At 37.7% G+C, this 12,697-nt stretch overlaps 1 protein-coding gene across 2 annotated transcripts in view; it reads right to left on the reverse strand.

The window, feature by feature from the left end:
• Positions 1-12,697, reverse strand: part of Prkdc (protein kinase, DNA-activated, catalytic subunit) — a 170,450-nt gene that overhangs the window by 140,269 nt on the left and 17,484 nt on the right. For both annotated transcript variants that reach the window (XM_090338803.1, XM_090338802.1), the window contains exons 12-18: positions 9,906-10,070; positions 8,252-8,420; positions 7,153-7,202; positions 5,953-6,072; positions 3,065-3,217; positions 1,366-1,481; positions 731-890 (exon numbers count right to left, since the gene is read on the reverse strand). In XM_090338803.1, coding sequence (XP_090194929.1) covers positions 731-890; positions 1,366-1,481; positions 3,065-3,217; positions 5,953-6,072; positions 7,153-7,202; positions 8,252-8,420; positions 9,906-10,070 — 933 coding nt within the window. The remainder of the gene's footprint in view (positions 1-730; positions 891-1,365; positions 1,482-3,064; positions 3,218-5,952; positions 6,073-7,152; positions 7,203-8,251; positions 8,421-9,905; positions 10,071-12,697) is intronic.

Below are 12,697 nucleotides of genomic sequence, written 5' to 3' on the forward strand. Positions count from 1 at the left end.
GTTGATGAGTATACTATATACATGTTTGAAAATGTCACAATAAACATCCGGACTCACCTTATATAAAAATATGATTACAAAAAAATAAATGACTTAATTTTTTTAATTCATAATTGGCCACTAGGAGTATACATCTATAATCCTGGCTACTCAGAAACCTAAGAGCTAAGGATTGAGGTTTAATGCCAGCTCAGATAGACAAATCTGAGACAAACTGCAGCAAATCTGAGACAAATCTGCCATTAACCATCAGAAAGATGGAATCGGAGGCCTGGCTCCAGTGATAAAATACTACTTTAAGTAGAAAGCCAAGCATGAATCCATGAATCCAAGCCCTAGTATCATCACATACACACAAAAGAAACTCTCCAAAGAGTATGTTGGTGTTGTGTATATGCATATATTATTTGTGTGTGTTTGTTTGGTTTGGTTTGGCCAGTGCGGAGGCTTTAACTCAAGACTTGAGCACTGTCCCTGAACTTCTTTCTGCCCAAGGCTAGAACTGTACCACTTGAGCCAGGACACCAATATGGCTTTTTCTGTGTATGTGTAACTGAGGGCTTCATGCGTGCTAGACAAGCACTAAATTATAATTCCAACCCCTTGATTTGTGGGGTGTGTTTGTGTGTTAAGAAATTACATTTAAAACTGTATTTCATGGTCACATACTTTGTAATACATTCTATTTCTTCATGTAGCCTTAAAAAATTGTGCTGAAAAAAAGACTTACCTCAAAGTATTTTATTTTCTTGGCATTTCTCACTACAATAGAAAGCAACTTGTAGAAACCACTGATAAGTGGCAACCTTGTAGACTGCGAAATTAACTCATATGCAAAAGAATACACCCATGGTTGAAAGTATCTAACTTGTTTCTCAGGGAGTATCTCTCTGTAAAAACAAATTAAATGTTAAAGCAGAAATTTCTGTCCCACTCATTTTGAATCAGCTTTAAATTTATAAGAAACATAGAAAGTGTGTACTATAATTTTATCCTATAACATTTTTAGGTATTTGAAGAATTTTGAGTATGTGAATCTTCCTTTTTACTCTGCCTGAGAGACACACACGCGCACACATATATACATACACACACACACACACACACACACATGTATGTGTCTCTGTGTGTGTGCACATATGTACTAGAGAAAAGGAATAAAGCAGTACTGGAGTTTGAACTCAGGGCTTTACACTTGCTAGAAAAGTGCTCTACCACCCAAGCTATATCTACAGCCCATTTATATGATCTATATGATTTTATGTTCTTAGTCTTTCACTATATCATTTCTTAAATTCATATAAGGGTATTTATTCTATTATAGCTAAGATTGATGAGTTGAAAAATTAAAATTTTACAAAATACCTGCAAAACTCCACCAGGTTAATGAAAGCTGAAAAATCTTTTGGTTTAGCGGGATGCAAGTTAGCAGCTGGATCTGATGTAGGGATCAGCCAAGTACCAATAGCTTCTGTTCCATCCTGAAAAATTAATTATACTAAAATCACATCACGCAAACAATTTCCAGCTGGACCGGGAGTTTGGCCTAGTGGTAGAGTGTTTGCCTAGCATGCATGAAGACTTAGGTTCGATTCCTCAGTACCACATACGTAGAAAAAGCCAGAAGTGGTGCTGTGGCTCAAGTGGTAGAGCTCTAGCCTTGAGAAAGCTCAAGGACAAAATAAAAATAAAAACAAAAAATTGGACCAAGACACGAGAAAGGGTATCAATGTATGTAAAATAATGCACCGTCTATCTGGCGAATATAATGTAACCCTTCTTTTAATTACAATAAAAAATATATGAAAAAAATTTCCAACTGACTCCTCAATCTATACCAGGTATTATGCGGAAAGGAAGCAAAAGTAAGATAGAGATGACTCCTCAAAAATTGACACTTTTAACAACAAAACTTGAAGAACTAAATGAAAGGGCTCACAGGAAGAAATTTAAATAATATGACAAATATAGCTTGGTACTAGTGGCTCACACTTGAAATCCTAGCTACTCAAAATGCTGAGATCTGAAGATCGAAGTTAAAATCTATCTTGGGTAGAGATTCCTATGTCCAATTAACAATGAAAAAGCCAGACGTACAGGTGTGGCTCCAATGATACAAAGTTAACCCCCTTAACAGGAAAAGCTAAAGGAGACCACAGGGCCCTAAGTCCAAGCCATAGTCTCAGCAAAAATACAAAAATGTAGAGGTCCCATAATATATTTTTTAAAAGCCACCAATAATGCCTTGATAAACACAGACGTTCAAAATGTTTAACATTTCAGCTGGGTACACTCACACCTGTCATCCTAGCTAGGCCCAGAGTTCAAGTCCAACGACCAACCGAAAAAAACAAAACAAAAAGGTATAAAGTTTCAATAATGACTAGAATAGTTCTAAGTGCAAAAAAGAAATAGAGGAATAATGAACAGTAATGAAAAACATAATGGAGAAAGTACAAAGTTCAGTTTGTTTCTACTGTAAGTCAGAATCTTGCTACATAGCGCAAGCTTATCTTGAACTCAAAATTCTATTCCAGCTTCCAAAATGCTGGGATTGCAAGTATATACTTGGCAAAAAGAATGGTTTTAGTATATTAAACATAATATGAAACACTGTTTGAGAAAATCCATTGGTAACACTTTCTATGCATTATACAACATCCAACAGATGGCACATAATTACCCCTTTAACTGAAGAAAGCAATTTTCCTCAATTCTCTAAGGATGTGCTATTATTTTACATGCAAAGACAGCTAGCATAAAAATGATACAAAATTGGCCAGGCACATGGGTCACACCTGTAATCCTAGCTACTTGGGAGGCTGAGATCTGAGGATCAGAATTCAAAGTCAGTCCAAGCATGAGAGACCATGCGACTCTTATCTCCAATTAACCACTAGAAAACCAGAAGTGGCACTGTGGCTCCTGGGGTTGGGTAGTAGCCTTGAGCTGAAGAGCACAGGAACAGTGCCCAGGCCCAGAGTCCAAGCCCCATGACTGATCAAAAAAAAAAAAAAAAAATATATATATATATATATATATATGATCAATTAAAACTTCTAACCTCTTGTTCACCAACAGTCTGTTTTTCTAATGTAAGATCCAATTTCTCCACAATCTTCAAAACTGATTTTACAAATTCGTCATAGAGTAAACGGTTCAGACTTTGAAGAGATGAATTCACAAAGAGAAATGTCTCATCTATTAAAATGAAATCCTTTAAAGAAAAAAATTAATATTTCAAAATCTTGTACACAAAGTATTAGTATGAACATTATAGTCAATAAGACATATAGACAGGCATATGTATATGGAGGTATTATATCTAAATTGCAGCAGATATACCAGGAATTTTCAAGCTCCAAAACATAAAATACCTTCCAAATTAATGTGATAGTATCTTTTCATTCAAACAGTATGACTCAGAGTCTAATTGTATAACAAATGCTCTGTATGTAATAATAAACACGATGATTGAGGACAGTTCTTGTCAAAGAATTTACCTCAAATATGTATGCGACAATATAAGGTCATGTATGTATGACATACATACAGATTGTTTATATGCACACATGTATGTGTGTATAAATATATGTGCATACAAGTATTCATATATACATGGATAAAAATATAACCAACCTCAGAATGAGTTTTAATATTAATAAATGAACTATCCCCTTGAATAATATAAACTTATAAATATGATAGTCTTAAACATTTGGAAAAAAGGAAACAATAAATATATCATAAGTATTTATATTATATATGTGTATATATACATAGTATATCTACATGTACTCTATATCTATATCTATAGATACGTACATGTACATTGTAAGGAACTCTGAAGCTGAGCTGTGAACCGTGGAAAAGGGTTGAGAGGCTGAAACACCACCTCAAGACCACTGGGAAAGCTGGGAGCTGGCCATGGAAAGGTTAAAACAGATAGCTCTGGAGAGGATTAAGAGACTGGAATACTTCCCCCTTCCTCAGTACTGGAAAGGCTAGACCTTGGATGCTGGGAACCTTGAAGGCCAGATGAAAAAAAAGCCTGCTTAACTTTGGTGGGACTTCATGCCTGGATTTTCTCTGGGCTATAGTCTCCTATCTTAAAAGAATAAGAGAAATAGGCCAGGAGTGTGGCCTAGTGATAGTTTGTTCACCTAGCATACACGAAGCCCAGGGTTTGATTTCTCAGCACTACATACACAGAAAAAGCCGAAGTAGTATGGATCAAGTGGTAGAAAACTGAGAAAGCTCAAGGACAGTGCATAGGCCCTGACTTCAAGCCCCAGGACTGGCAAAAAAAAAAGAAAAAAAGGATAAGGGAAGCAATGTCTCTCAAACTGTTTTAACTCTGCTTATAATATTAATGTAGATGCTTTTTTTTTTTTTTGCACATATCCATGACAATCTTCCCTGTGTAAACTCAAATAAATGTTGACTTCTTGTGGGAAAGGGAAACCAGGACCCAAGTTCTGGGAAGCCTTGGGACTCCTGGTGGCCGGCTACCTCTCTGTCTACATCTCTGCTTTTTGTTCTAATTTTCTTCGGCTTTAGTATCCCATTGCTGCCTCAGGTTGTAGTTAGCAATACTATATAATTTAACATTTCTTTAAAAATTAGATTAAGTTAAAGCAGTAAAGTGCCTGTCTTACAAGGAAGAGCCCCCCCCCCCAAAAAAAAAAACTAGGCTCAGTAGCTCACGCCTATAATCCTAGCTACTCAGGGAGCTGAGATCTGAGAACTGTGGTTCAAAACCATCCCAGGCACTAAAGTCTATGAGACTCTTAGCTGCAATTAACTACCAGAAAACCAGAAATGGTGCTGTGGCTCAATGGGCATGGTGGTAAGCTTGAGCTGAACAGCACCCAGGGATAGCACCCAGGCCCAGAGTTCAAGCCCCACAACCAACAACAACAACAGAAAAAAATCCTAAGAGACTGAGCATAGCCTAATGGTAGAATGTTCAGCTACCACGCACAAAATCCTAGGTTCAATTACTAGGTACCACATACACAGAAAATGCCAGAAGTGACACTGTGGCTCAAGTGGCAGAGCACTCACCTTGATCAAAAAGTGTCCAAGGAGCGTGCCCAGGCCCTAAGTACAAGCCCCAGGCCAGGGCAGGCAAAATAATAATAATAATAATAATAATAATAATAATAATAATAAGCAAAAATTTTGACAAGATAGAAATCACTAAAAAAACTTTTCTTGCACTATTAATACTTTATCAAAATACATATTAAAATAGCAGCCACCAACAAACTAAAGATATATCATCTAGAAATACACTAGGAAGCATTATTCTAACACAAATAATACAAATTGCTGTGTACCATATACATTAAGCCAATTAGATTTGTCCTTATATTCAGTAAAGAGTATTGAGGGTGTGGCTAAGAAGTAGAGCATGTCTTTAGAATTCACAGGCTTGGGTTCAATCCTTAACAATACAAAAAAAGAATAGCTCTTCTGTGTCGATAATCCTGTTAAGACTGTCACCTAAAAGGCCAGACCACTGGAAAGAATAACGCAACATTTGCTGCACTGATTTGCTACACACAACTAAATTGAGGATTCAGCTATAATATTACTTGAAGTGTGTTTTTTAAAAGAACATTGAAAGTTGGTTTAAAAAAAAATGCAAAATAAGGGCTGGGAGTTTGGCCTAGTGGTAGAGTGCTTGCCTAGCATGCATGAAGACCTGGGTTCGATTCCTTGGTACCGTATACTTAGAAAAAGCCAGAAGTGGTGCTGAGGCTCAAGTGGTAGAGTTCTAGCCTTGAGAAAAATCCAAGGACAGTCCTCAGGCCCTGAGCTTAAGCCCAGGACTGGCAAAAAAAAAAAAGCAGCAAAATAAATAAGACCTAAGTTTATAATGATCAACTGTCTTAATAAAGATAGGAACTGAAGAGTTTTTAATGTCTTTCAAATAATAAATTTTACCGTCATCTCGTCACAGCTCAAGAGATGTCTAAACAGATCCACATAGTCTTTGTATGTGGGCACTTTCCACTTGCCAGTTCTAACCTCACCCGAGGCATGAAGGTCATCAGATTCAGTACCCTGGCCAGGAAAACAATACACCAAGAGTGACTTGTAAGCTGACAAAAGCGGTTGTGCTGCTAGTACATTCATAAATTTCTAAAACTACAAGTTCACCTAGTAGAAAACTGTACAAATAGATCAAGAAGACAGAAAATGGCAAAATTGTTTTTTTGTAAAGGCTCAACCCAAGAAATGTTTTGATACACTATCAGACTGGCTAAAAATCCTTCATCTCTATTTCTCATAATACAGATATTTTCTCCTAGTTTCAAAAGAGAAAACAATTGTAAAAATAAAATTAACAGTAAAGTCATGCTTCAGAATGTTTTGATACCATAGAAATGTATTATCTAACAAAATAAAAATATGTACACTTCAAAATCTAAGACATGAGATGTAAGCATGGCTCAAGCGATAGAGCCCCTGCCTAGCCATCAAAAGGCCCAGTTGAAATCCTGGTGCTGGAAAAAAAAAAAGAAAGAAAAGCCAGGCACAGTGGTTTATGCCTGTAAATCCTAGCTACTCAGGAGGCTGATATCTGAGGATCTTGGTTCAAAGCCAGCCTGGGTACTAACAACTGTGAGACTCTTAGCTCCAATTAACCACTAGAAAATCAGAAGTGGTGCTGTGGCTCAAGGGGTAGGGTGGTAGCTTTGAGCTGAAGAGCTCAGGGACAGTGACCAGGCCCCAGAGTTCAAGCCCCATGACCCACAAAAAAAAAAAAAATTAAAGAAAGAAAGAAACAGTAAGTCATAAATAAAAACCAAGAAAAGTCATTTTTTTTCAATAACTAAAGACCATTTTTATAAATAAAAACCCTAGCAAGCCAGGAGTTTGGCCTAGTGGTAGAGTGCTTGCCTTGCATGCACAAAGACCAGGATTCTATTCCTCAGTACCACATACATAGAAAAAAAGCTGGAAGTGGTGCTGTGGCTCAAGTGGTAGAGTGATAGCCTTGAGAAAGCACAAGGACAGTGCTCAGGCCCTGAGTTCAAGGCCCAGGACTGGCAAAAAAAAAAAGAAAAAAAAAAAACCCTAGCAACATTTTAGCATTCAGAACTACATCACTAATTTTAAATTGTTAGATTCAGAATTTACCTTTTGAAGGAGCACTGGTTTGGAACATATTCTGATTAAACCCTGATGTACTGGAAAAAAGAAAATAAAAACAAAGAACAAAAAAAGTTAAAACAATGACTCAATAAAAGCAAATATCTATCAATTTCTTATTTTTTAACATCTCCAATTTTGAAATTTTGAACTACTTCAAGATTTAAAAGGTGTTTTTCTTTTTTCTTTTTCCTCAGTTATAGGACTTGGGCATTGTCCTTAAGCTGTTCAGCTCAAGGCTACCACCCAACACCTAAAGCCGTAGCCCCACTTCTCATTTTCTAGTGATTAATTGAAGGTAAAAGTCTTGTATCTAAGTCTTTACCTGACTTAGGTAGCTGTAATCCCTCTGTATATCACCTTTATAGTAACCATAAAAAATATATTATATTAATTTTAAAAAAACACAGATTTAAAAACTAAGGCTATGAAAAGAGAAACAAAGGATTTGGTTCACCAGAGGTTTTCTTTCTGGTTTTTTTTTGGTTTTTTTTTTTTTGCTTTTTTTTGCCAGTCCTGGGCTTGAGCTCAGGGCAGGGAGCCCTGTACTTGGACTTTCTCAAGGCTAGAGCTCTACCACTTGAGCCTCAGCACCACTTCCAGCTTTTTTCTATGTATGTGGTACCGAGGAATTGAACCTGGGTCTTCGTGCATGCTAGGCAAGCACTCTACCACTAGGCCAAACTCCTGGCCTGGTTCACCAGAGTTTTAATGTTCCAAAAATCACCAAAGATATAATTAAAAAAAAAAAAAAAAAAAACAGTAGCCGGACACAGTGGCTCAGGCCAGGAATTCTAGCTACTCAGAAGGCTGAGATCTGAGGATGGCAGCTCAAAGCCAGCCCAGGCACGGAAGTCCGTGAGACTCTTATCTCCAATTAACCACCAGAAGACATGAAGTGGTGCTGTGGCTGAAGGTCTTGAGCTGAAGAGCTCGGGGACAGCACCCAGACTCAAAGTTCAAGCCCCATAACCCACACACACACAAAAAAAAGTAAATTTTTAAAAATTGATGAATAGATGTTTTTATTTACATCCACATTAAATAGTTATCACTCATTATCAGAAAAGCATCAATGCAAACTCACCCACAGTACTAATGCAATTCCAGAGAACTGGTCCTTTTTCAGCTAAGGCTAGGAAAACCTTCACTATGGATTTACAACATAACAACTGCATTTTTGGACTATACTGTGGAAAACTGTCTATCTGAACCACCATCAGATGTTCCAGAACTGGAGTATATACCTCAGGAACCTATCAGAAATACAGAACACAAAGTTGCAAGAGAAAATAAATATAGGAGCAATACAAATACAGAAAGTAGTTACAACTGAATTAGACACATATTAGACAAACAAAAATCCTGTTTATCTAATCTGCAAATCTCAACATTATTTAGACTACCAATCCCTGGAAAATACAGGAATAAAATGGTCTGAATAATAAATTATAATTCTATCCTATGTAGCAATCCTTAATGTTTTAGAAAAATAGAGTAGTAGCAGGCAAGGTGGACTCACGTCTATAACCTAGCTACTTAGGAGGCTAAAATCTGAGGATCAAGGTTCAAAGCCAGCCCAGGCACAAAAGGACCTGAGAAATTAACCTCTAGAAAATGAGAAGTGGGGCTTGGCTTAAGGGTAGGTCAGTAGCCTACAGCTGAAGAGCTCAGGGAGAGTGCCCAGGCTGAGTCCAAGCCCCGTCACACACACACACACACACACACACACATACACTCACAAAATAGAGTAACATTTTCCCCCCTGCTCTGGATAACAACAAAAATATCAATGAGCCGGGAGTTTGGCCTAGTGGTATAGTGCTTGCCCAGCATATACGAAGACCCGGGTTTGATTCCTTGGTACCACATATGCAGGAAAAGCTGGAAGTGGTGCTGAGGCTCAAGTGGGAGAGCTCTAGCCTTAAGAAAACCCAAGGACAGTGCTCAGGCCCTGAGTTCAAGCCCCAGGACTAGCAAAAAAAAAAAAAAAATAGATCAAGTTTTTAAGAAGATGAGTGGGGATGGGATTGGTGGAAGGGTGAAGGGAGAATTATTAAAGGAGTAATACTGATTAAGATGTATTGTACATGGACATATTGAATTGAAACCTCTTGTATAACATTTTTTTTTTTTTTTTTTGCCCGTCCTAGGCTTGAGCTCAGGGCCTGAGCACTGTCCTTGGACTTTCTCAAGGCTAGAGCTCTACCACTTGAGCCTCAGCACCACTTCCGGCTTTTTTTTTTGTTTTCTATGTATGTGGTACGGAGGAATCGAACCCGGGTCTTCGTGCATACTAGGCAAGCACTTTAACCACTAGGCCAAACTCCCGGCTTGTATAACATTTTTACAATAGCTTTTTTTTTTTTTTTGGCCAAGCCTAGGCTTGAGCTCAGAGCCTGAGCACTGTCCTTTGACTTTCTTAAGGCTAGAGCTCTACCAGTTGAACCTCAGCACCACTTCTGGCTTTTTTTTCTATTTATGTGGTACCAAGGAATTGAACCCAGATCTTTGTGCATGCTAGGCAAGCACTCAACCACTAGGCCAAACTCCTGGCCCCTTAAGATAACTTTTTAAGCTATCTAGTTTCATGATGATAATTCCACTGACCTAAAATACTAAAGTGTAACATGACCACAGTGCATACCTGCACTAAATCTATCATATGATTCCATCAAATTACTACAGGGAAAGAGATAAAATTACTTTAAACTGTTCTCATTTTTAACTACTTCACTTACTGTGTCAAGGTAGAGCAAGACATTTGCTATAGACTGGAGGAAAGTGGGCATCTGATAAATGTGGTCTTCAGTAGTATCTGTCTGAGTGAGGAACATCTGCTTGCAGCGCTGAATGAGCTCCACATACATCAAGTCAACATCTTTTGCATTTATAACCTTGCAAGGCTTTAGGAAAGATAAAATGAAGTCTTTATCGATCTTATCAATGTTAAAACAAAGATAAAAAGTGAAAGACTAAGCCATGTGATTTTAAACTGAAATTAGCAAGCTATTTACTTGCTTGTTTTTGTGTACATAAAATACAATTATCTTGCCAGGCACCTGTGGCTCACACCTCTAATCCTAGCTACTCAGGAGGCTGATATCTGAAAATCATGGTTCAAAGCCAGCCCAGGCATGGAAGTCCCTGAGACTCTTATCTCCTATTAAACAGCGGAAAACCAGAAGTGGAGCTGTGGCTCAAGTGGTAGAGAGCTAGCCTTGAGCTGAAGAACACAGGGACAGCACCCAGGCCCAGAACTCAAAACCCATTTATAATATATTATATTATAAAAACATGTATTATAACCAATAATCACAAATTAAGTATACATCTTAAAAGGCCCAGGTTGGCTTTGAACTCTATGTAAACCAGACCAGCCTCAAACTGTCAATCCTCTGGCCTTAGCCTCGAAAGCACTGGAGTTACTGGCATGGACCACAATGTGCAGCTCAGATTTAGGTCTTGTTTCTATGAACTGATATATATTTAACAAGTTACCTAGTCTTCTCATATGTAAAACAGAAAAAAACTCAGCTTGCATAAGAATTGTACGGACTAAGATTAATCAAAAAAAGGAGAGGGGAGACTCAAATAAACAAGATTAGAGACCCCACAGGAACAATCACAAGTGATTTCCAAGAAATTCAGTCCATAATAAATAAGTACTACCAGGTCCTATATTCAAACAAACAAGAAAATCTAGTAGAAATGGATGATTTCTTAAATAAATATAGGCTACCCACATTGAACAACAATGAGGTAAACAAACTGAACAAACCAATCTCTTACAATGAAATTGTGGAAGCAACCAGGGAAATGCCAACCAAAAAGAGCCCAGGCACAGATGATTTCACTGCAGAATTCTACAAGATGTTTAAAGATGAAATAACACCTATACTCTTGAAACTCTTCCGAGAAATAGAAACAGAAGGAGCAATGCCAAACTCATTTTATGAAGCTAATATTACTCTCATCCCCAAACCAGGGAAAGACCCAACAAAAAAAGAAAACTAGGGCAGGGAGTTTGGCCTAGTGGTTAAAGTGCTTGCCTAGCATGCACAAAGACCCAGGTTCGATTCCGGAAGTGGTGCTGAGGCTCAAGTGGTAGCCTTGAGAAAGTCCAAGGACAGTGCTCAGGCCATGAGCACAAGCCCAGGACTGGAAAAAAAGAAAAACAAAACTACAGACCTATCTCTCTAATGAACACAGACACAAAATTCCTCAATAAAATATTAGCCAAAAGAATCCAGAAACAAATTTTAAAAATCATACACTATGATCAAGTGGGCTTCATCCCACAAATGCAAGGCTGGTTTAACATTCGCAAATCAATCAATGTAATACATCATATCAATAGAGCTAAAGATAAGAATCATATGATAATTTCTCTGCATGCGGAGAAGGCATTTGACAAAATACAACATCCATTCATGTTGAAAGCACTAGAAAAAATAGGAATAAGAGGTACATTCCTCAAAATAGTGAAAGCCATATATGAAAAACCTACAGCCAGTATTATTCTAAATGGTGAAAGACTGGAACCATTCACCTTAAAATCAGGAATTAGACAGGGATGCCCACTCTCTCCACTTCTAAGTGCTGGAATCCTTAGCCAGAGCAATAAGGCAAGAAAAGGACATCAAAGGGATCCACATAGGGAAAGAAGAAATTAAACTATCCCTATTCGCAGATGACATGATCCTCTACTTGAGTGACTCAACAAACTCCACTCCCAAACTTCTAGAATTAATAAACTACTTTAGCAAAGTGGCAGGATACAAAATTAACCTTCAGAAGTCAGTAGCCTTCTTGTACACCAACAATATACAAACAGAAGGCCAAATCAAGAAAATGACCCCATTTGCAATAACCCCCAAAAGAATAAAATACTTAGGAATATACTTAACCAAAGATGTAAAGGAACTATTCAATGAAAACTATAAAAGCCTAACGAAAGAAATTAAAGAGGACACTAGGAAATGGAAAGACATCCCATGCTCATGGCTAGGGAGAACCCTAGCGAAAATGGCTATACTGCCAAAATTGATACACAAATTCAATGCAATCCCATCAAAATCCCAAGACATTCTTTACTAAAACAGAAGATATAATCCAAAGATTCATATGGAAGAAGAAAAGACCTAGAATAGCCAAAACACTTCTAGGGAAAAAGAGTAATGCTGGTAGTATTACAATACCAGACTTCAAACTCTACTACAGAGACATAATAACAAAAACCGCTTGGTACTGGCACAAAAACAGACCAGAAGATCAGTGGAACAGAATAGAAGACCCAGAAATAGAACCACATACCTATAGGCAACTTGTATTTGACAAAGGAGCTAAAGATATACAGTGGAACAAACACAGTCTATTCAATTATTGGTGCTGGCAAAACTGGGCAGCCACATGCAGAAAACTAAAAATTGACCCTAGCCATGCACAAACATTAACTCAAAGTGGATCAAAGACCTCAACGTCAGACCGGAAACCATGAAACTGCTACATGATAAAGTACGAGAGACACTGG

This window comes from Megascapheus bottae, chromosome 9 (assembly GCF_031878675.1).
Source record: "Megascapheus bottae isolate mThoBot1 chromosome 9, mThoBot2.hap1, whole genome shotgun sequence".
In the NCBI taxonomy this organism is placed as follows: domain Eukaryota; kingdom Metazoa; phylum Chordata; class Mammalia; order Rodentia; family Geomyidae; genus Megascapheus; species Megascapheus bottae.